This window comes from Octopus bimaculoides, chromosome 16, assembly GCF_046866305.1.
Source record: "Octopus bimaculoides isolate indiv1 chromosome 16, ASM4686630v1, whole genome shotgun sequence".
In the NCBI taxonomy this organism is placed as follows: Eukaryota; Metazoa; Mollusca; class Cephalopoda; order Octopoda; family Octopodidae; genus Octopus; species Octopus bimaculoides.
In genome coordinates, this window is record NC_142943.1 from 38,142,589 (window position 1) to 38,168,179 (window position 25,591).

Consider the following 25,591-nt stretch of genomic DNA (forward strand, 5'->3'; position numbering starts at 1 on the left):
CTTATCAATTTCCTTGCGCTCTTTGCTAGCTATTCTGTGATCTCCTGGGATGGTTGCATCTGTATGTAACATTTCCATGCCAAGATGGAACATGGACATTTAAATGATAATGATGATGGTGATGATGATGATGATGATGATGATTTCTACACCACAACAATGTCTAGTTGTTGTTCTTGTTAGCAAGTTGGGCAAAATACTTAGTGGCATTTTTTTACCAGTTCTTTACGTTCTGAGTTCTAATCCAACTGAGATCAATTTTGTCTTTCATCCTTTCATCAGGATCCTGGACCAGTATAATGGTTGAAATCCTACCTGCCACTTTATAGGCTTTGTGTAGTTGGTGGGATCTTTATGAACATACAAGTCTTCATGATCCATAATATCAAAACTGATGCCAGCATTGTACCTTGAAGGGAGAGCTTTAAATCATAGGAACATTTAAAGCATGATAGACTGGAGAACATTTTTCATTGTCATACACGTTTTTCCAGGGATGACTGCCCCCCCCCCCCCCGCTCCCCTTTACTTTACCGCTGCAATGAAATGTATACCAGTAAAATATTGGTTTCACATTTTGGAACAAGGCCAGCAATTTCAAGGTAGTGGTAAGTCTATTACATTGACCCTAGTGCTCAACTGGTACTTAATTCATTGACCCTGAAAAAATTAATTTAGTGGAATTTGAACTCAGAACATAAAGATGGACAAAATGCCACTAAGCATTTTGCGCGATGTGCTATTGATTCTGCCAACCGGCAACCTTGAATACCAGTAAAATGTTGAGCAGTTGTTTATGCAAACTCTGCAGGCACATGGCTCAGTGGTTAGAGTGTCGGGCTCTCAATCATGAGGTAGTAAGTTAAATTCGTAGACCGGGCTGTGCGTTATGTTCTTGAGCAAGACACTTTATTTCATGTTACTCCTGTTCACTCAGCTGTAGAAATGAGTTGCAACGTATCAGCTGTAGCAGCGTTTGCCTTTCCCTTGGATAACATCAGCGGCACAGAGAGGGGAGGATGGTATGCATGGGCAACTGCTGATCTTCCATAAACAACCTTGCCCAGACTTGTGTCACAGAGGGGAACTTCCTAGGTGCAACCCCATGGTCATTTATGACTGAAGTGGGTCTTTACCCTTCTACTTCTTTTCCAAAATGCATACCTTTGTACAACACCTACAAATTTCCTATCTGGGAATCAATGAAAGCTCTGTCTTAAATCAGATAAAATGAAATCTGTTTTCTATGCTATATTATCAATCTCTATTTTCTCACTTTACAGCTTTGATCTTCTCTTTCATTTGTTCAGAGACAGAGTGAAGCAGAGATAAGTATTTCAGACTACACAAGGACTTGAGCTCAGTGGTGCCATATTTCTTATAAGACAGCTGCAGGAGAATCACTTGCTTTTAGAAAAACAATCCCTTAGGCATAACATTTATCAATCTCGGAAATGTGATTTTAATTTTTCGTAAGCTAACATCTGGTAAGCAATGAAGTTTGTCTCAGCTATATAAGAATAGGATAAAAGTAGATCAAGACCAGCTGTCCCAGCCAATAAAGAAGTTAATGTTTCTGTTGACATGTCTCTGTACATCCTGAGTTCAAATCCTGCTGTAGTTGCCTTGACCGTTACATCCTTCGGGGGTCAGCAAAATAAGTATTTGGTGCTTATTTTATGGGTCCCAGAAGTACTGGAGATGAATTAATGACTGTTTGTTACTCTCAAATTTGTGACCCTGAATCAATAATAGAAATGCTTATTAAGTCCCTTTTCAGATCCATCTCCTACATGCACATTTAGGATGAACTTTTTAAGGGTATTTCTTGGTGTTAGGAAGGGTATCCAGTTGTAGAAACCATGCCAAAGCTGACATTGGAGCCTGATGCAGTTGTGCAGTTTGGCAGATCCTATTAAACTGTCTAATCCATGCCAGAATGGATAATGGATGCTAAATGATGATGATGATGATGATGATGATGATGATGATGATGATGATGATGATGATGATGATGATGATGATGATGATGATGATGATGATGGTGGTAGTGGTGGTGGTTTTGGCAGCGGCGATGGTGATGGTGATAACAATGATGACAATGATGATGATGAAACAGAAGAAGTTTTATTAAGGAAATAAGCTGTTTCATATATATATATATATATATATATATATATATATATATATATATATACATATATACGATGGGCTTCTTTCAGTTTCTGTCTACCAAATCCACTCACAAGGTTTTGGTCAGCCCGAGGCTATAGTAGAAGACACTTGCCCAAGGTGCCACACAATGGGACTGAACCCGGAACTATGTGGTTCGTAAAAAAAAATGACTATCCCGAAATATAACAATATCTGTTTCAACACACAATTTCACATCAGGAATCTTGCAAAAGGAATTCATAAATAATTATTGCTAATGTTACACTTTTTATCATTGCATGCAAGTGACTGAAATGGGGTTTCTCCAAAGGGTCTTTGGAATAATGTTACTTAACAGCATGAGCAGCTTGGAAATCAAGGGGTCACTCTATGTTGAGCTGCTATTTCTCTGCATCGAGAGGTCACAGCTTTAGTACTAGGGATATATGGTTAGAAAGCTGTTGGAAAAGATTATAAGATAGAGACCAAAGGTAAACCAAAAAGATGGTATCTGTAGTCTCAGTTGGTCACTCTTGGAAATCCAGCAAGAAAGTTTAATGATGGTTGCTTCTGATAGGACCCTATAGAGGAGGTGCTTAGGACTCTACCCTCACAATACTCCAAGGGATAGTGGGTGATGAAAAAGGATCAATGCATTTGTCAAATGGTGGTGGATTTGCAGAATGATTAGTGTTGGAAAAAGAGACTTGCAATATGTTTTCTAGCTCTTTTCATTCTGAATTCAAATCAGCTTTGCTTTTCATCTTTTAGAAATTGATGGCATCAGTTGCTAGTTGCCGGAGCACTGCATCCTTCAAAACTTCCATGCTTCCTGAGATTCGCCAACACTACACCTAATTTTCTCCCCTCCATACACACACAAGCATGTATCTGACTCATACACTGTTCACTTTCCGGACATTTGTACATTACTGCATATGCTTTATGTGCACTTTTGACAAGTTGTAGTGCACCTGAGCACTGTATACAATAATTTCATTATTATTATTATATTATTATTATAATAAAGTCAGTCAAATTCTGGCGTTTATGTAACCAACTAGTTCCATTCCCTCCAAATTGCTGGCCTTGTACCTAAATTAGAAAACAGTATTATAGATGTGCATTTCTCATTTACTGTTAATTAAAGGGAGGTAATTGGGATCTGGTTTGCATCAATTTTTTTTTTTTTTTTTCTGAAGTAGTGAAGCAATTAGGTTCCTTCAATAGAATTAAATATGTAGATTAGAGATATTTATTTCATTAAAATTGAAATGTTAAAAGTCAACCACAGCAGAATTTGAACATCATCAATAGTCATTGTTTTAACCTTTACTTTTCCATGCTTGTGAGGTTCAGAGAGAATTCGTTTAGGAAGATTTTCTGCGACCAGATGTCCCTCCTGTTGCGAACACTCACCTGTTTCCATGCAAAGAGTGAATTACAATTCTTTCAAGCTCTTGAATCATTTTAGAGAATTCTGACGTTTAAAGATAAGAAAGTAAATATATTCATGTATAGAGCTCTATTTCTTCCGATTGTTGTACAAACTCTCTCTCGGGAGTAAAACAGTAGATTGTCTTCGATCATATCTCTGCTCCACCAGTTGACCTTATGCTTAAAAAAGTTTTGGAAGTTACGTTTATAAGTTCAAACAGGTTGTGGTTCGACTTGGCTTTTCACTCTTTCAGCGTCGTCATCAGCCAGAAGGAATTAATATGGTAAAACATCAAGGTCGATTGAATCGATTTTTCCTTGTGTTATTAAATCAAAATAAAATCAATGTTAGAGAGACTCAACTAAATACTACAGTTTTATTATTTTTAAAATAAATGACTGGATAACAGAAAACAAATTATGTTGTTAATAAAATAATAACGATATCAAGAAGTCTAATTTATTTGATAGGAGACCACGAAAAATTACTAGAGCTGTGAAATTACATTTCTGGCTCTAAACTAACAATTCATGAAAAAGAAAACGTATATAATTGCGCCTGTGTTTGTTATACATAGCCAAAAAGGCTGCAGAAAGATGTAATTGTTTATGTTGCTTTAACATTCTATTACAGCCATCAGCTGAGAGAAAGTGACAAGACTACTTTGACTGTGTCAAAACAGGTGTCGTCAACAAGGACTGGTTAATATGGACCAATCAGCAAGCGATATATATTTCGCTGCTGAACAGGAAGTTCTGCCATGTTCAATCCACGTTGACATTTTTTACAATTTATCCAGAAGTCGAGAGCTTTACGAAGAAGAACCAGTCAACAAAGCATTCACCGATTGTAGTCCCTCGACTATGCTGACTAAATTCGAGACTAAATCCGCTAGGGTGAAAGGTAAGTGAAAGTATTTCTTACGAACAGTTATTGCAGTTAAATTACTTATTCTTCATACATTGACAACATCGACTTAATGCTCCGCCTAACGAGAGCGGCTTTAGGTTATCGTTCGACTTATATCAGCCAAGTTTTTTTTCCCCAGAATTAAACCTATCATTTTCAAAAATACTTTTTAAATAGCATTGTCACTGTCGAAACGTCTTTAATCATAAAACTGCTTTATCAAAGCTGACATAAGCACGATACCACACAACATCGATTACGTGTCCACAGATAGTCATATCGTTAGCATAGTAATAACAACAATTAAAAACAAAAACCTTTCTGGTTATTATAAACTATATTAACGTGATATATTTGAGAAATATTGTCGTATCTCAACTTTATATTCTCCGCTAAAAGAAAAAAATTCAACTTTGTATTGGAATAGGTGGCCTCCCACTTCCTGTATACAATATCAACACGTATTCATTCAGCCTGAAGATCTTTGCTAGCATAAACACTTTTACGAATATATATATATATATATATATATATATATATATATGTATATATATGTATATATATGTATATATACATTCTGCTGTTAAGGACTTGTAGTCTTAACATCAAGTTTATACCAGATATTACATTACCAATGGACAATAAATATATTCAGAATGTGGAAGCAACGGTGCACCTTTCCAATAGGTAACGCTTGAGTTGCTAGAAATAGCAGTCGTATCGCTCACAAATTTCCTCTACTGCTTTTAAACTGGACATATTAGATATACTATCTGAAATAATAATAATAATGATAATAATAGGCGGTGCTCAATGACAAGAACGACTTCGATCATAGGTTTGCTCGGTTACAGCTGACCTAAGGCTAGACAAAATGGATTGATTCAAGGGAGGATGCGCTTCATCTTCAGGAACGTGCACACCAGAATATATTCACATCTTGAAATTAATAAATGGTTTTGTAATTGAGATAGCAGTAGTTATGTTTTCGTTGTCGAACTAAAGTGTCATATTCGATGTCGGTAGACTTAATGGCTGCAATGATATTGGATCCCACAACCCCGAAATAAGGTATTTTAATTATTGCACCTTTTCGTTTCCTAAACTGGCTTCAAATGTATTCATATTAACAGTAGTTGAATACCTTTATTCCCCTACATTTTCTTGCTACGACTCATTTTTTTTTCTTGTTTACCTCCCTTTACTACAAATGACTCGAGCCAGTCAAGGCCAGACATTTATTTATCTAACCTTTTTGTACATCTTGTTGTTTGACCTCCTCCTCTCCATTCTGCCTGTGCTGTTGTAACCAATGTAACTTGAATGGGGCCATCAAGGGAAAAGTTAAGAACCCATTGTTATTGACAACCATCAATTTCTTTCATTAGTAATGTAATTATCAAACACTAATTACAACTAATTTAAGCTGGAATTAATTGAAGACGTTTCTGTATTTATTAGCTCAAAAGATTCACGGACTTATTGATTCACTCTCGTTTCAGCAGTGCATATTCATGAAAAAAGTTTTTAGTGCATTAAAGCTTATGTGAGGCCCAACTTCGCATATGGTGAATTTTCTGGGGGGTTTTTTTTTTTTTTTGGAGGGGAAAAAAACCATATATACCATTGTAGTGGCGCGTGTGGCAGTCATTTTGGGAAGTGCCATTGCGCATGTGCAAGGGACTTGCCGTCAGCGGAAGTACCCGAGCACGCATGCGCAATGCACAGGTGGAGAAAAAGCAATAGCGTTCGCTCTCTTTTCTCTCTAGCAGCGGTGGCGACTACACGTATGTCCCACCTCGACCCCGACATGTGGTCGAAGCTTCTTTGGTATTCTAGCGGCATACCTATTCACCCAGGAACAAAACGGCTCTACACCAACCTAGAATAAACTATTGATCTGGTGTTACCGTTATCCCTCGTGTTGTTGTATTTCTGAATTTTAATGATTAATATAAGAACTGGGGAGAGATGGCTGAGCCATCATATCTCATCTAATTCTTATACCATCAAATACACTAACAGGATTTAGAATTCTAAAATGAGCAACAAAATATTAACTCTATGAAATGATGTTATCTGTTATGCCGGATATATCTTAAATCCACATCTTAATTTGAATCAATTTGTAGGAAAGAAAGTAGAAAATTATGATGGTATATATATAAGGCGGCGAGCTGGCAGAAACGTTAGCACGCCGGGCGAAATGCTTAGCGGTATTTTATCTGCTGTTACGTTCTGAGTTCAAATTCCGCCGAGGTCAACTTTGCCTTTCATCCTTTCGGGGTCGATAAATTAAGTACCAGTTACGCACTGGGGTCGATATAATCGACTTAATCCGTTTGTCTGTCCTTGTTTGTCCCCTCTGTGTGTGGCTCCTTGTGGGCAGTAAAGAAATAGGTATATATCAATCATGGGTAGTCTGTGGCCCACAGGATTTTCTGAATAGCATGCCGAACGAAAAAATTACCTTGAAGTTTTATAGTACTGTAGCCTGCCTGCTGACGAGCTGTGTCTCATGTGGCTTGCTTCTTGAAAAAGGTTGCCATATCCAGTATAAATGTTATGGTAACTTCAATTAATTAACTACAAGCATCATCAAACAAGATAAATTAGCAGTTTTACAGATTCTCACACAATAACAGTAATACAGTAGGAGAAGCAGGGTTCTAGACATTCACGTACCCTAGGTCCATTATAATAAAATAGTGTATATGACTTTATCTTTCCAGGTTTATCCTTTCACCCGAAAAGGCCATGGGTTCTGGCAAGTCTTCACAATGGTGTGATCCAACTATGGGATTATCGCATGTGTACCTTAATTGACAAGTTTGATGAACATGATGGTGAGTATAATTGTTTTAAATAATACTCTGACTTAATTCACACACACACACACATTTTTCTATATAGTGTGTCTCCAGAAGGAAACTGGATACTACTTTGGTGAGTGGCCAACTAACTGTGAAACGATTTATAGCTATTGCTTCTATGCTTTCTGTACTTAAAAGCATAGAAGGAATGTATTTATACTCTTATTTCTCTTGCAAGTCAGGTTTTATGATATTGAAATTTTTTTCAATCCTTTTGATTCATGTTGTGCAGAAAATATATTTTTTTGTGTTTTTTTCAGGTCCTGTCAGAGGAATCTGTTTCCATTTTCAGCAACCATTATTTGTATCTGGTGGAGATGATTATAAAATCAAGGTAATGTCAGTTTTCACCTTGTTTTTTATTTGTTCACTTAATAACAGTTCATCTGTCCTCTCTACCCAGTATCTCTGTGAGTATCACAGGGTAGATAGCTTGTGTACCTCCACCATAGGGTCCTGTCAGAAGCAACTCTCATTATACCTTCCAGCTGGTTTCCTAAGCATGACCAACTGAGACTAGGGATATTGTTCAACTTGTCTTGTTCTTGAGTTGGCCCTTGGTCTCCTACCAGCTGGCTTGGCTGCAAGAATCCACTTTGCAACTCTTTCTTGCGACATATTAATTACATGTTCATAGAACCAGAGATGAGACCTCTCAATGCAGAGAAGACTGAACTGTAGGACGTATTTGTGGCACATCTGTGGTAACAATAGATTTTCTTTCTCATCCAAGTCTGGATTGTAATTGAGGCTCATAATTATTTGTTTCAGCCAAAATATAAAGAGTCTTCAAGTGTCAAATAGCTGCTCTAGTGATTCATTGAAGTATTCAAATATTCAAAAGTCCTTATTTTTACTTTTGTATGTATTGGATTTATAAATGTGAATATGAATTAAATGAAGCAGTAATTGTTCTTCTTTTTCTTAAAACTTTTATCCTTATTTTTACATTTCAGGTGTGGAACTATAAACAGCGCCGTTGTCTTTTCACTTTGCTGGGACATCTTGATTACATCAGAACGACCAACTTCCATCATGTAAGTTATTGACTTACTCTAAGTTTGTAAATTTTTATTGGCAATGTCCTTCAGTTGTGTAAGAGCAACATTAAAAGTTGACTAAGAAGAGTGTTGATATGTCATGTGGCATGTCACTGCAAGCCATACATATAAGAAAAAAAATTTATATCATTATTCCATCTCATGACATGATTGAGTGTTAGGCTTTGACAACCTTTACTTTGGAATGAAATTGAAAATGTAAGTGCAATCTTGAATATATTGAAGATCTATAAATTTATGCTTCAATATAGAAATAAAAGCATCTTTAAAACAGGAATTTCCAAGGTGTCTGCTAATAAATGTTAAAATGGTGATATGTTCAACTGGCAGAATCATTATCGTTCTTGTCAAAATGCTTTGTGGCATTTCATCTGTCTTTACATTTTCGGTTAAAATCCACCAAGGTCAATTTTATCTTTCCTACTTTTGGGGTGAATGAAATCAACTAGCCCCTACCTCTAAAAAATTTCAGCCCTTGTGCTTATAGTAGAAAGGATTAGTAAAATGATGTGGGGCAGTCAACACAAAGCTAAATTGGAAACTGTTTGGTCTAGTGTGTATTTCTTTGAATATAGTACAGCTTAAATATACAATTTAATAAAGAAGAGTGAAATGAAATACTGTTAGGCATTTCATTTGACATTTTACTATTTCTGCAATTCCACTTACCTGTAAGTTGATAAAAATAGCACTATATAATAATAATAATACATTAAATTAGGGTTAGGAGTTCAATCTTAGAAGAGATAGTGTGCTAGGGTAAGATGCAGAAATAACATTGACTGCTTTACTCAACTTTCTTGATTATAGGATTCCCTTTCAGTTTGTCATTTAGTTGTTAGATGTTAAAACTATTACTCCAGTTATTAGCAAATTTGTTTACAAAAAATATCCTTGATTTTGGTATGGCAGGCCAAAGATATAACTTATACAAAAATGTAATTAATTTTACCAATATTTTATGATAATGTTTTATTGTGTTATTTAAACCTGGTCATCTTTCTACTAGGAATATCCTTGGATTGTCAGTGCTTCAGATGATCAAACGATTCGAATCTGGAATTGGCAATCAAGAAATTGCATTTGGTAAATAACTTCTTTCTTGTTTTCGATATTTGAAATAGATTCAAATGATATGCACACATACACATATTTATCTATATATACATACATATTTATTAATAATAATATTAATTTATACTCTAGACAATTTTTACCATCCAGCAGGAAATACATGGAATTACCTATCAGAAGAATTCATAGAGTGACTAACAACTAATTCTAGTCACTGACATTAAATACTGATCATTGAGGTTAGCTGTTAACTGGAACTTAACTAGATCTAATATGGTATCCACCTGGATAATATATCCCTCTAAACTCACTTTTATATATATAATTGCACAGTGTACCCCTTAGTACCTGTGCAATTAGGTTTCATCATCAATTTAACTAATATGTTTGTTACCTTAGACCATACATCTATAGAAGACAGGCTAATATTAATTGTTAGACAATTTAAACCCCTCAAGTTGATCAATAAAACTAATTGCTTTCATTTTCAGTGTCCTGACAGGTCATAGCCATTATGTAATGTGTGCTCAGTTCCATATGAGTGAAGATATGGTTGTCTCAGCATCTCTGGACCAAACTGTTAGAGTCTGGGATATTTCAGGTATGTATTACTAGATTTTTGTGGTACCTTTTGACAGTAAAAGAAGCACATTTATGTCTGTTTTAAATGAAAGATTTTCGATTTATCATCATTGAATGTCTACTTTTCGATGCTTGCAATCATCAGATGAGATAGAGGCAGCTGCTCTGTCTTTCCTATCACCAACCCTCATTTATTTCTAAGCAAGGTAATATTCCCCACAACCAGACGTGTCTTTCACAGAAGACTGGAGAAGAACAACACTGCTTGTATGACAGTGATGCTCACTTACAACCATCACATGTCAAGACAAGGATACATATGTGCTCACACTCTCAGATATACTTATACAACAGGCTTTTTTCAGTTTCTGTCTACCAAATCCACTCACAAGGCTTTGGTTGACCTGGGATTATTGCATAGCAATGGGATTGAACCCAAGACCACATGGCTGGGAAGCAAGCTTCTCACCCACACTGCTACACCTAATATTTTTTTAGAATATGTTACAATAATTATGGAATGATGTATGTTGTTGAAAGGAAAATAATGATTTCAAGTTTTGGTACAAGGCCAATGTTCAACCAGTACTTATTTCCTTGGCCTTGAAAGGATGATACGCAAAGTTGACCTTGGTGGAATTTGAACTCAGAATGTGAAGACAAATGAAGTGCTGCTAAGCATTTTGCCTGGTGTGCTAACGATTCTGCTGGCTTGCCACCTTGCTTAAGGAATATAATGCAACTGTGTGTGATCTTAGTCAAAGTTCATCATTAATGTCAGATAATTTAGCTCACTGAAAATTGTCTTACTTGAATGGTTGGTATTAGGAGGGAAAATTCTGTTATAAATTGTATGCACCTGCCTATACAAGTAAACCTCATTCAGCTCATGCAGATTTATAAATAAATGTATTTAATGATCAATAAACCTTGACTGACTCCAATGTTTTTATGATTTCAGGTTTAAGAAAGAAGAGTGTAGCTCCTGGACCTGGAGGCCTGGAAGACAGATTGAGAAATCCTGCTCAAACAGATCTGTTTGGCACCACTGACGCCATTGTTAAACATGTTCTTGAAGGCCATGATCGTGGCGTTAACTGGGCTGCGTTTCATCCTACCATGCCGCTGATCATTTCCGGTGCCGATGACCGACAAGTGAAACTTTGGCGAATGAATGGTGAGGCAACTTGATTTTTTTTCTATATAGACTACCCTTGGGGCTGTGAGACCTTATTTATTTCCTTTACATAAAATTCCTGTTTTTAGCTAAAGTTTATGAAGAGTGGACTTGCTTTGGGATACTTGAAAATATTTGTATAGCCTCACTCGCTGTATAGAGAAAGCAAACAGAGGAGAATGAGTGTCACTCTCTTTGAAGCCTGTTATTGCAATGGGTTGAGACACCTGCTCTGCAACTCCCGTCTCCATCCCTGTTACAGTTTAGGAGTGTTGTCCTGCAAGTTACCTGGTAACTTCACTGTGATTGGACGTTAAGAAAGGCATCTAGCTGTAAAAACCATGTCGAAACAGAGTTTGGTGCAGTCTTCTGACTTGTCAGCTCCTGTCAAACCATCCAATCCATGCCAGCATGGAAAGCAAACATTTAATGATGATGATGATGATCATCATCATCATGGTTTATGCATGATTCTGTGACTCTGAAGTTTTCTTTGTAATGATATGGTCCCCAGTTCAGTCCAAATTCAGAATGCTTTGATCAAATGCCTTTTACCATAACTTTGGATCAGCCTTAGCCTTCTAAGTGAAATTGCGAAGACAGAAACTGTGCAGGAGGTTATCAAATGGACTATACCTGTTCTTGTATGATAAGCTTAATCTGTCACACAGTTTAAGAGCACCACCACATGACCCTTGGTTACCTTGAGCAAAGTTCAGTCTGTTGAAAGCATTCAGAGTAGTTTTCATATCTGAGCTTAGATATGAAAACAGATGTACTCCTGGGACTTTTCTCCCATTCTAACTCCACAAGTATTGAAGTGGTCCTGCAGAAAGGTCATTAGTGTCGCTCTCTTCTTTTTCTGAATAAACCCCTAAAAATAAGAATATCTTCTATCTCTTACTGTGGCCATGCTGGGATTCCATCTTGAAGGTTTAGTTAAACAAATCAACCCTAGTATTTAAGTCTTTTATTATATCAGGCTCTTTTGCCACACTGCTAAGTTGTACAGATGTAAACAAAACCCACTTTGATTGTCAAATAATGGAGAGGACACACACACACACGTGTATATACAATGGGGCTTCCTCATAGTTGCCATTTACTAGATTCACTCACAAGGCATCGGTTAGCCCAGAATTATAGTAGAAGACACTTGCCCAAGGTGTTGCACAGTGAGATTGAAACGGAAACTATGTGGTTGCAAAGCAAGTATCTTAACCACACAGCTATGTGTGTGCATATAGAGGAACATAAATGCAACTTATGGGGTCAAAGATAAATTCTGTATTTGAGTTTCTTCGATTTTTCATTTCATTACTTGTCAAGTATTGTCTTGGAACTAAATGTTTCTCTTAATCTTTCAGAATCCAAGGCTTGGGAAGTAGATACATGTCGTGGTCACTACAACAATGTCTCTTGTTGCTTATTTCACCCTCGCCAAGAACTTATCCTAAGTAATTCTGAAGACAAGACTATCAGAGTCTGGGACATGAGTAAACGGTAATTCACATTGAAATGAATGAATTCGTTTAAATTAATTTTGAGTTTGGATATGTTTTTTTTGTCTTTTTTTCTTTAATGAAATTAATAATAAAATTGAATTCTGTTTGTACATACAAGAGTAAATAATACTTTTTTTTATATATTTTTCAGAACCAGTGTTCAGACATTCCGAAGGGAACATGATAGATTCTGGGTCATTGCTGCACATCCTACCCTCAATTTGTTTGCAGCTGGTAAGAGACTTAATTGCATTAGTTATTTTTGTGTTAGCTGCATATTTATGATGATGATGATGGTGGTGCTGTTGGATGTTATGTTAAAAATACAGTCATAAAGCTCATAAATAAGTTTGATGTTTTAACTTGCTTTAAAGTGCATTTTCTTGAAAAATAGTGTAGAGAAAACAGAAATAATTGAGACAAATTATTGAACTTTTAGCTTGTAAATTTCATTATCATGAATTTATGCAAATTTCATTGAACAGGGAGTTGTATACTATCTTGTTCTGGACAAGGGTGCATACTATCTTATAGTGGAAATGTCTTGATCAACTGTTGGGTTTGGCATAACCAGAAACATAAAAATGAAAAAAGGATATAATGTAGAATCCCTTTTCTGCTCTGTGACCATGGAACATACCAAACCATGAGTCATGGTTTACTTATTATTGGATTGTTTGGATGTTTGGAGAATAAAGAAGAATGCACAAGACTGCATAAAAAATTGAGAAAATTCTATATAAATATTATGAAATACTTAATATGATCTCTGTAGCAAAATTTTGCTGCTGTGACTTTGTGTTAAGCCAACCCCTATTCTTTTAGTAATTTTTATATTACTATTGTATTATCACAGTTGTGAGGCAGTGAAGATGAAATGTCTAAATCAGTTACATTGATTTCTGTGGTGACTTCATCACTTTAGATATGCTTCCCATAGTGGCAGGGGTTGGATGGTTTGTGAGGGTCCAAGTCAGTTCTCATTCAAAGTTACTGCCCTCCTTGACAGGTTTGAGGGCTATGTCTCACATGTATGTTCTATTTTTGACATGGTTTCTATAGTTGTATCCACTTCCTGACTCCAACCACTTTACCATGTCTAATCATATCTTTGCATTCACTCTTTATCAGAGTGTTCTCAAAACAACAAAACACATAAGTCATTTGCTTTGTGGTTATCACTCCCAACCACATGGTTTTGTGTCCAGTGCCACTGCATGGCACCACGGGCAAGTGGATTTGGCAGAGGGAAACTGAAAGAAGCTTATCGTATATAAATGTGTGTGAGTGTGTGTCACTGTCGTACAAGCAGTGACATTCATTTCCAATATTATGTTGGAAATATTACAATGCTTGGGCCTCAATAAACTCTGTTCAACCCATGCAAGCATGGAAAAGTGGGTGTTTATATTTTTACATTACGTGTTGTTGGAATATTTGTGCGCTTGTAAGGCTTGACTGGGTTAGTCACCATTTCATTACATTTCCTTATTTGCATTAACAGGACGACACAATTAATTGGAATTACTCTGATTTGTGGTTGCCTCTTTATCTTTTCAGGCCATGATAGTGGGATGATAATTTTCAAGTTGGAGCGAGAGCGTCCTGCGTATGCTGTTCACAACAATCTCCTGTACTATGTGAAAGATCGCTACTTGAGAAAGCTTGACTTCACTACATCTAAGGATACAGCTGTCATGCAATTGAGAGGGTAAACACGAATTAGTTTCTCTCTTAGCTTCTGATGTATAACTTTGGTAGCTTTTAGTAGCTAACCAAGCTATTATTTTAATTGCTTCTCCTGTTTTTACTTTCATTTTCTTTTTATTTTTTTCATATTTCAGAGGTTCTCGGAGTGTTGTCTTTAGCATGTCATACAACCCAGCTGAAAATGCAGTCCTTATCTGTACGGTAAGTGTAAAGCATAAAGCCTGCCACTGTTTGTTGTAGATAAACAACTAAGGATCATTTGTTGGAAAATACATGTTAATCATTTCATAAGTACAGCTTAACAAAATAAGGTGGGAAATTGCTTGTCCAGTATCCACTTGAAAAAGTGTAAAGATTACTTGCATAATCTATCTCTCAAATCATATCTGTTGTTTTTTTCTCTGTTCTATTATATGGATTTATAAATATGAAAAATTGCAGTCCCAAAATAATACAAGTTTTAACTAATTTGAAACAGGTGGAAACCAAGACCGATAGTTACAAAGTATTTGTTCCTGTAAATGCAGTTTTCTCTTATTATATTGAAATTATGACCTGTTTAAGAAAGACATCTAAGGGATGTTACAGTAAATCTGGCTGCTCATCTATTGATATTTTAAAACTAAGTTTTACTTTAAATTAGCAAATAAACTTGATACAGCTAAACAGAAAATAATAACCTGAAGCAATCAAAATACAGTAATCCCTTCCCATGTTGTGGTTCACCTATTGCGTACTCAGTACATCACAGATTTTTCGGACTAATATATGTAAATTTATATCGTGGACTCCTCAGTATATCCAGGTTTCTACAGCTGATAGGTATTTATAATTATTTAGATTTTAATTATTTCTGTGGGAGGTTTTGGAACATAACACCTGTGATAGTTAAGAGATTACTGTATGTTTTAAATTTAATAATTGTTGGTTTTGTAAAAGATTTCTACAGTTTTCCATTGGAGAATTTTGTAAGGGTTTTTTATGATTTAAGCTAGGTTTTCAGACATCTTTGTTGTATAGTCATCAGTTAGGTTATTTTTGATCTTACTATAATCTTGAAATTTGTATATTAGTACAAGGAGTAATTAACTGGTAGTTCTTAACCATGTTAGTAACCTTGTTGTTTGTTATTAACTTTGTCTTTGCTAAAGTATTTTCCTCTTGGGTCTAACTATCTACTCACTTTTTTACTTTCAGTATGTGTTAAGGAAATGCACAAGTCTTATTTTGTTAGATCATGTTTTGTTGTTCTTTTCACAAATTATATCTCATAAACAAAGTTTTCTAATTTCTGTTGGCTATCGTCTCATTTTCCTGTAGACTATTTTTCTTATCACTGAATATTTGTTGAATTAGTTTTCACCTTCCTTAAAGTTTATTGTGAGGTTATCACTGGTTACAAGTATTAATACAGAAAATCCAAACAGTTTAGTATTTAATTCTGTCATTTTCATCTATGTGTATGTTTAAAAATTGACCCACCAGATTTCCTTATGAAAGAAGGTAAGAGTTGTTTTCTCATGGTAGTAGCAATCGCGAAAGAGGTGATATGGAAGTCAAGAATGAAATGATTGGTGACAAGCAGCTTCATCTCTGGCCTTGGTTTGGTGAGATTTTTCACCTTTCACCTGCAAAGGAAAGTGAGGCTGGAGAGAAGATACCTGTCAACGAGAATGTACAAAGAAAGATGGGCACATGTAGCACGAATGCTGTGTGTGAAAGACACTGCGTAAACATGTCATAAGGCTTACAAAAAGGTGTCGGTAGTGGAACAGGGCTTGTGGGATCGGAGCTAAAATCTGTTCTGCCTCATTTCAGGTTTGTCAATTTGTTTTGTAATTTGTGTGTCTGACCCCAAATCAGGCTATGTTGGCCCTGTGTGGGCAATAAAGAAACAGATAATATCAGCAATGTAAATGGAAACATAATTTCTTTGAACCAGTCAACAAGTTGGCAGATCGACTGCCCGTATACTTATGTTGTTATGTACTTCCTGGTCTGCCCTGGCACTTGCCACCATCTATATCTTCCTCTTCCTTTACTCAACCACCTCCAGTTATATTCTGTTCCTTGTGAGTATGCCCAGCATTTTGCCACCATATTGAGCAAACTTATGGGGTCAAAGACTGTCCTTTTGTAACCATTTCATCTTTTTAAAGAATTCATTTTATTTTAAAGAAAGGTGTCAACTGAGGGAGACCTGGTGACTATTTTTAACAGTTTGACCAACATCAAGGATTATTAAGATTATAAAGTAGTAATTAATGATAGGGATGTTTTTATTCACATTCTGCCATCAGTTTGGAGGCCTCTCTGTTTTCTTAGCTCTATTCATCCAGATATTTCAGTTAGGGTTAGATTTAGTTGCTTGTGATAAGGCTTAACTATAAGCACTTTCACATTACCCACAAGGTGTCTATGGCAAAGCTTAATGACAACAACACTTGCATTACCCAGTTTCTAAAAAGAAAGGAAAAGATATAGAGTAAAACTAAATCCTCAAATAGAAAAATAGACTTTGTTTTGATGCATATATAAATAGGTAAAGGTTGAATGTGTCTACTGAGATTGTGTGAATTTATGAATATATATATATACATATACATAGAGAGAGAGAGAGAGAGAGAGATATAGATATATGTGTGTACATATATATATGAATGTATATATGTGTGTGTGTGTGTGTGTACTTCAAGATTTTATAAATATCCCTATGGTACTAAACTTTAGTTACTTTTTATTTCAAGTATTGTTTTTGTATGTATTTTCTTTGTACTTCACAGTTTGTTCATTTCTGTCCCCTTTTTTTCTCTTGACTCAGAATTTTACTGAAAGTTTTCTCAAAATTTTTATTTTGTAAATATACTTTGAAATACGGTGCTCCTCCTTAACATTTTAATAATCTCGCTATTTTTTAATACAGGATCACATGGGTCTTATGTTAACTTTGTTACTTTAAAATTGGTACAAAAGAAGAGAGGTGTCAAATAGAATGTTATATAATGTTAAGGTATCTTCTGTTCTTCATGAAAAAGTGTAGTATGCAAAGAAACAATGGTTTATGAGAGTGCTGTAAAGATCATTTGAAAATGTTGAAGTGCCAACTTCTCTGTGAGGTAGATAAAAACAACTACAGCACAGAGCCTTGTTAAACTGATAAAATATCGTGTTGTTGGATACCTGTAACCCGTTTTAAACATGTCTTGCAACAAACAAGTCTTGTGAACCTGTTGTAAGATAATTCATATTACTTCTGCAAACTGAAACAATATGTAAGATATTCTTTAGATTCTTTTCGTTTATTAAAGAAACTTACATTGATAAATGTATTCTGAATGATAGACTAAAATACCAAACCCGTACAGCAGTGGATTGTGTCTAAACAAATGGTGGATATATGATATAGATATTTGAGTTTAACCCTTTTGCATTCAGATTAAAATGTATTGCTTATTTATTCACATTGTTTTGAATTAATCATTTGTTATCTCATAGCTTTGAGATTTTGGTCATAGGGTTGTTTGTTTTTAAAATGGCAATGTATGGTAGATGAGAGAGGCAACATCTGGGTCAATTTGAGCGCAAATCACATAGAATATTTGAACTTGATATGCCAAGTTTCAGTTCTAAAGAGTTAAACGTTTTAAAGAGTTGTAAGTCTGATTCAGGTAAAGATACCATCTGTATGCCAACCATTCCTAAGCTGAAGCTAGAGCCCATCCCTTTACAATGAAGAATTTTGACTGAGCACTGCAAACTATGAAAATATTTGTTAATTATACAATATTCTTACTGCTTATAACAGTGAGCTGTATTATTTTATTTATTTAAAAGCTAAGGTGTACTAAACCTGTGAGTGTCAAATGTTCTGGTCATTGAACCCAATTCAGTTTTGGAACTTGGTTGCAGACCGTAGAACTTTTTGGCTGGTATTCAAATAAAGTTTGTAGTGATCAAAAATGAAGGTCAATCTAGAAATTGTTTTAAGAACAGTACTGAATGGAGCAAATATTATCAAATGCATTTATTCAGTCAATTCTATGGTAAAAGTTGATTATAAAAAAAATTGAGTTTTTTTTTGTTTTTTTTTTTCTATAAAGTGTTGAGGTGTTTTGCTTTAATGCAGACAGATTCAGATTTACAAACTCAGCTTACTATTTTCTTGATTTACCTTCTCTCAAATTTTCTTTGCTAACCGTTTATGAATGTTTGTCGTTGTATTGATGCATCTGTTCTATTGTAGGTTGTAATTCCTGAATCTGGAAACTGGGAATTACAGGTAATTCAAGGTTTAGTTGTGTATTGGACTACAAAAACAGTTATTTTGCTTTGAAGTGGGAGGATAGTTAGCACGATATATATTTTGTAAAAAAATATATATCTTCTTTATTGAACCTGCTGTGTTCACTATTATTAATCAAACTGCATGTTATGCTATGTTTTTTTTTTCTGTGTTATCTTTTTCTCTCTCTTGGTTCCAATTATTGGTTTCAGTTCTTTGTCTTTAAGTCACAATTATTCTACAAAAATCTAATGTTCTCAAAATCTATCTGATGATTAGATAGATGTTTATGTAGTTTGCTAAATCACTGGAATGTTTTGCATTGAATTTATTTGATTTTAGAGATGTTAGTAATATATATCTCAGGTTATCCTCATCAAATGTCCATTTTTCATGCTGGCATGGGTTGGATGGTTCGACAGGAACCAATGTGCCAGAGGACTGCACTATGCCCCAATATCTCCTTCAGCATGGTTTTTGTGGCTTGATGTCCTTCCTAATGCCAACCTCACTACAGTGTACTGAGTACCTTTTATGGGACAGTGGTACTAATGAGGTTTCCAAGTAACTTGCAAGACTAAACCCCTCAATTGAGTGGGTGTATAGCATTGAGAGAGGTGGCTTTATGCCAGGTGATATGAATTTATATATTATAATATGTATTATTAACATCTCTACATTGGGAATAACTGGCAGTAATTTGATCATTGATAAATTAAAACATCCTTACTGATCTGCATTGCCTTAATTTGCAATTCTTATTTTTTAGATATTTAAAAGAATAGTTTCTTTTCTCTTTTAAATGCTTCTCAAAATGATTACTCCTGAATTCTCAAACTTATATTTTAAAATAACTATTCTAGAAAACCTATTGCCAAGATGTAATGTCAGTTAGGTCTAATTATCCAAATTTTCACATTTTGCTACACGATGATCTTTGTAAACAAATAGTCCTCTGGTTTTTGGACCAGTTGTTCTGTAATCCCAAAACTGATCAAGCAGTTCTTGGGCACCACTAAGTAATTGGTCCCACTGACAAGATGTGACTCACAGATCTATTGTTCCTTATATACCACACCTCCACCTAACTGAAGACTAAAGTTCACACTCTCTTATATATTGGTTTATCTTATGAGGTGCAATGTGAAAGTCTTCATATCTTGTGTTCTTGTCACTGTCCAGTTTGTCTCTGTAAACATGTCATTTAGCTCCAAATTAATTCTGATTGAGCAAGCCTATGAGCATAGGCATTCCTCTCATGACCATCAAGTTTTTTCGTTAAGTGTACCCCAACTATAATATCTATTTTTTAAAGACAGTGGTTGTGGTTTGAGGGAAGTTTAGCTGCTATGTCTAGGTGTTTGAGCATCCCTGTAGAAGCTCCTTCCTCGACTTGATACATCTAGAGACTCTGTCAGTTTGCGATATTTGTTGTTTTATTGCACTTATCATTTGTGGTGTGTATTGAACCATAGTTTGGAGCTAACAAAACTATTGTTGTTTCTGCTTTTATGTGTGCTTTGATGGGGACACTTCTCGTTCTGTTGAGTTATCACTCTGTGAGGTCATAATCCAGTACATAGCTATCAGTTTTTATTCATTCTCAGTTACTTCTTTTCATATTTAGTTCACTGTAGTTGTTGAATGTCGTAATATTGTCAGTGGGGTGTGGAGGCGTATGACTTAGTGTTTAGGGTGTTGGACTTACAAGATTGTGGTTTCGATTCCTTGACCAGGTGATACTTTGTGTTTCATCCGTCTTTGCATTCAGAGTTCAAATTCCGCCAAGGTTGACTATGCCTTTTATCCTTTCAGGGTTGATAAAATGAGTACCAGTTGAGTAGTAGGGTCAATGTAATTGGGAAACAAATTTCTTAACCTCACAGCCATACCTGTCATTTACTTCTTTAAGTTAATTACTTCAACTGCAATTTTAGTTTATTTTTGTAGTTTTCTTTGTAATTAAACATTGATCTTGTATTACTAAAATCTGTCTTTTAGACAAGTTTTTGATTCAGTATTTATCTTCATGTTGGTCCAATTCCTCTCTGTACAATCTTGTAGAATACCAATCATAAAGAAGCTTTTCTCTCCAGAATCTTTTGGAAAGTTATTCCATTCTTTTAACTTTTAGTTTAGTTCTTATTCAAACATTCAACCTCAGTGATTAGTTTCTAGTATTTGCTTCATTGGTTTCTGAATAAGAAATTCTTGTATTTTTCTGTGTTCCATTTTTGTATCTGTCTCTCTTTGCTTGATTCTAAGTATTTTTTTAGATATTTATGAATACTTAGTAATGATTTTTCAACTTTTTTCTCATGTATGTTAAGTACCTTTTTGTGATGTTTTTGAATCTTATTTTTGTAAACCCCTGTTGAGTCCCATTTTGATATTTTCCCAATTTATTCAGTCTGTTTCTGCTGGGAATTGGCTATCCTGATGCTTTACTCATCAGATCTTTCACAGAATATTTTAATAGTTATTTCAAAATTTTGTCTTATTAGTGTTTGTATTCTCTCTGCTGTAGTATCCCTTTTTTTTTATATATAAATTTATCAGTTAACCCTTTTGTTGCTATATATCTATGGAAATATACTGCTTTTGTTTCAATTAATTTTGAAACGAAAAACTTAATAAAATCGCTGCTGATGATGCACAGATATGCAGAAATCCCAGAATCTAGCAATTCCCCACCACTGTTGGACACTTTTCATTTACTACTGATTGGAGCCTGGTGTAGCCATCCGGTTGCACCAGTCCTCAGTCAAATCGTCCAACCCATGCTAGCATGGAAAGCGGACGTTAAACGATGATGATGATGATGATTTCTGTGGTTTGTAGAACTATATGTCTGTACGAGTTGCCTTCTCAAGACAAATACCATATTATTATAGGTTTCTTACAATATATCCACATTAATTAAGACATACAGATTACTATTAGACTGGTGTTTGGAACATGAAGTTTTAATGGAAAATTTTAATTAAGATCACTTTAAAACAGTGTTTGCATTATGGAACTAGGGATGATCTCTGGTGGGATTAGTAACAAAAGATTTAAAGCCCTCTTAATACTCATTATCATTCTGTGTCTTTGGTTGCTTTTATTTATTTTTTAACTATTTTATGTTGTCTTTTTATAACAATGGTTTGATGGTTGTGAGAACATACAGTTAAGTGGGGGATAACATTTTATATGTTTTAATGTTTCAGTTATTGGACTGTGGCCATGCTGGGGCACCACCTTGATGGGTTTTATTCAAACAGATTAACCCCACTACTTATTTTTAAGTCAGATATTACTTATTCTATTGGTCTCTTTTGCCAAACTGCTTGGTTACAAGTTCATAAACAAATCAACACCTACTGCTGAGCGGTGGGATGGACACACAGACACGTATACAGTTTCTGTCTTCCAAATTCACTCACAATGCATTGGTTGACCTGTAATAGAAGACACCCACTTACCCAAAGTGCTCTGTGGTGGGATTGAACTTAAACCATATGGCTGCAGAGTGAACTTCTTAACCATACAGCCATGCCTGCATCTATAGCCATAAACAAATTTTTTTAATTTTGTCAGTTAAAATTACTTGTAATGAAAAAAAAAAAAAAACACAAACAAATTAGCGTTAATGATAATTCTTTTCAAGAAAAACAAGAGAGACAACTCCAAAATATTCAAATTGATTAAAAGTTGAATAGTGTTTTACAGTATCAAGTTTGACTCTAGTCTGTCTGGCTGGCATCAAGCTTCTCTCTATTTTGTGGTTGAGTGGTTAGTATTAGGGAAATAATTCAGCTGTTGGATTATGTTGACCATAAACATGCAAATCATTAAAATCATATCCATGCACACATCGAGAAATGGATATAAAACAATTAAAATAATATATTATTAATACTAAATGGACAAGGTAGTAGTAGATACTGTGTTTGGTTTGAGTCTCTTATCTGTTTTTAATTGATTTTTTTTTTTTTACACTACAGAATTACAAAGTAATTAGATAGGAATACAGTCAACTGAATAATCCCTAGTTTATGACTGGTGTCTACTTAATATAAGTTGCCTTCAGCTGGATTTGGTGTCAGAATGTGTAAGAACTGAAATACTAAATTATCATTCATCATGCTAATATTTCTGTCAGTCTGCTGTAGTTTATTTAGCCATCACAGTTAAGGTGAAGCTGGAAAATTGCATTAGTATAAACTTTGTGATACAAAATGATTGAGAAATTTCTTGATAACCTTTGATTATGTTTCCTGTCATAATTTAAAGAAAGAATATTGTATATTTAAATAAATAGCAATGTTTGTATGGTAATCTTTGCTTAAAGTAGAAGGAAAAAAGATCCCGAATCAAATGGTAGTTGAACAAGAAACTTTATAATTTGAGGAATTCAAAGAGAATTTGACGAATACTTTGAATCTATTTAATAATCTTTTAGTCAGTGATTTACAGAAGTTTTATGAATTTTTACTAAAAATATCCTACAATATAATTTACACCAATTTAGAATTACTTACAACTTGATTTGAGCCTGTAAAATAGCACTTGATAATTTAATCAAAATGCACGAGATAATTTTTTCTAAACATTGTTAAACATATTTTGTGAGCTAAGCATGATTTAATGCCTTTATTAGACTTATATGTTCTTTCTCAAAAATAATATCACCAGCTGATGGTTTTAATAATTAAAAATCTAAATCAAAATATGATTTTTATTTGCATGAATTTAAAATGAACTAATTTCCCAACTATTTTTTGCTTAATTTTAAAACTGTATTTATTTTATGTACATCAATTAAAAGCAGTATTTACAAAGATCATCTTTAATATCTACATAGATTTTATATGAGGCAGTTTTTCTTTCAAACATTACACATTATACTCAAGGCAAAACTGTGTACAAGTTTAGTTTTTTGTTTCGGAAATTGAAGAATTTTTTCATATTTCTCAATTATTCCTTTATGTATTGTTTGGAATATTAATACTCCTTAATACTTGTATTCAAAAACTTCAACATCATTATCAGAATGAAATGGTAATAGTGGTGTATCATTGTTGCATTTTACAGTAAGCAACAAGGGATCATGGGAGTAATGTTGCAACTGATAAAATCATCATAGCAGGAATAAGTATTGTTTAACAGTTATCTATTAGTAATTTTTATAGTTTATCTTGTTCTTGTGAATTAATTTTTGGTTTGTGTTTTACTGTTAGTCAGGCTTCCATAACTAATCTCATATTTGTGAATATTATAGTCGATGGTATTGCTAACAATTCATGTTTTTCTATCTAGTTTTGTTATGTGTACTGTATCTCCTATCAGATGCTACAAAGACCCCTTGTTGTAAATGGTCAACTGACGAGAAAGTATTGTATTTACGTGTCTGATATAACAGTTTGTCATAAGGCTTACATCTTTTATGTCTTCATTGGAATTTGTATTTCAACATTGGTTGTCTGAAGTACATTCTGTGGTTTGCAAGGTTGCCGTTTCACATTGATATGGAAGTTTATATATATACAATGTCCAACCCATGCTAGCATGGAAAGCGGACGTTAAACGATGATGATGATGATATATATACACACACGCGCGCACACACACACACGCGCATGCGCGCACACACACACACACACACACACACACACACACACACACACACACACACACACACACACACATTTCCTACTTCCATGTAGTCTTTCAATCAGCAAAAGAATTGGTATAAACCCTATTACTTGTCTTGAACATTTTTTGCCCCCTTTTCATTTGTATATCAAACTGCATATATACTCTATATACTGTGAACTGAATATAAGGGAACAAAACTAAGAAATATTAAGCATTCTGACCAACGCTTTTTTACATTTATTTCCTGTACATGAAGTAGTTTACATTTTTGTGACATTTCTGTTCTCAGTCTTATGTCAGCTCGATACTAGAAGTTCAGATATTTTGTGTCATTCAACATCTCCTTGAATAATAATCTCCTACACCTTCATTGACTTAATGTTAATCCATAATTCTTCATTAATAGAGTTCCTTGTTTGGTCAATCAGCTTTAAGCTGTGTCACTCAAACATAACTTCTGTGATGTCATTATCTCTGCAGTACTTTCCTGTTGCCTTCTCCAAGTGGGTATGGAGTCTGGTGTTTTGGGGTGGTGATGGTAGGGGTTTCTTTTCTGAAACAGCATTAATGGAGTGAAATAAAGTAGATTCCTGAAAGGAAATTTAGTAACTTATTACATCACATCTAATGGTTTCAGTTTCTAGAACTATCAGACGTGTTGATATTCAACTTTTTTCCCCTCTGGGGTTAATATATATTCCTACAAAAATATATTTGTTACTAATCAAAAGAGTTTGTCATTGTTGGGATTGTCATATTGGGAGCAGTAATTGTACATGAAATAACGTATATATATATTATATCATATATTGTATTTTGGTTTGTTTTATGCAACATACATTGCATTTCTTTATACCTTGGACAAAACTCTTTTTTTACCCGGGCACAGTTTCCCTTCAGGCTTCCAATTTTTCCTGGGCTTAATTATAAAGGAATATTATTGTAAACTTGCTTTGGGGCTGAATTTGCCTTCCATTATTCTAAAGCAGTGCTTCTCGATACTTTTGATTCTCTGATATACTAGATATCTAGTACATAAAAAAAAAAAAAAACTGGCCCAATATGTTTGAAAAACTTCAAAAAAAATTAAGTCCTTAAATTCAGCAAATAATCAGAATGTATTTTCATTTTATTACACATAATTTTCGTTATTAGCTATAGCATTTTTCAAAACACATAAGTG

The 25,591-nt window shown here is 34.6% G+C and overlaps 1 protein-coding gene across 1 annotated transcript in view; it reads left to right on the top strand.

Annotated features, from left to right (window-relative positions):
* Positions 1 to 4,358: 4,358 nt before the first annotated feature.
* Positions 4,359 to 25,591, top strand: part of LOC106883905 (coatomer subunit alpha) — a 38,536-nt gene continuing 17,303 nt past the window's right edge. Inside the window, exons 1-11 of the mRNA XM_014935044.3 lie at positions 4,359 to 4,495; positions 7,234 to 7,347; positions 7,635 to 7,708; positions 8,331 to 8,411; positions 9,445 to 9,521; positions 10,001 to 10,110; positions 11,053 to 11,268; positions 12,636 to 12,771; positions 12,925 to 13,007; positions 14,334 to 14,484; positions 14,618 to 14,684. Of these exons, the coding sequence (XP_014790530.2) occupies positions 4,456 to 4,495; positions 7,234 to 7,347; positions 7,635 to 7,708; positions 8,331 to 8,411; positions 9,445 to 9,521; positions 10,001 to 10,110; positions 11,053 to 11,268; positions 12,636 to 12,771; positions 12,925 to 13,007; positions 14,334 to 14,484; positions 14,618 to 14,684 (1,149 nt within the window). The 5' untranslated portion in view covers positions 4,359 to 4,455. The remainder of the gene's footprint in view (positions 4,496 to 7,233; positions 7,348 to 7,634; positions 7,709 to 8,330; positions 8,412 to 9,444; positions 9,522 to 10,000; positions 10,111 to 11,052; positions 11,269 to 12,635; positions 12,772 to 12,924; positions 13,008 to 14,333; positions 14,485 to 14,617; positions 14,685 to 25,591) is intronic.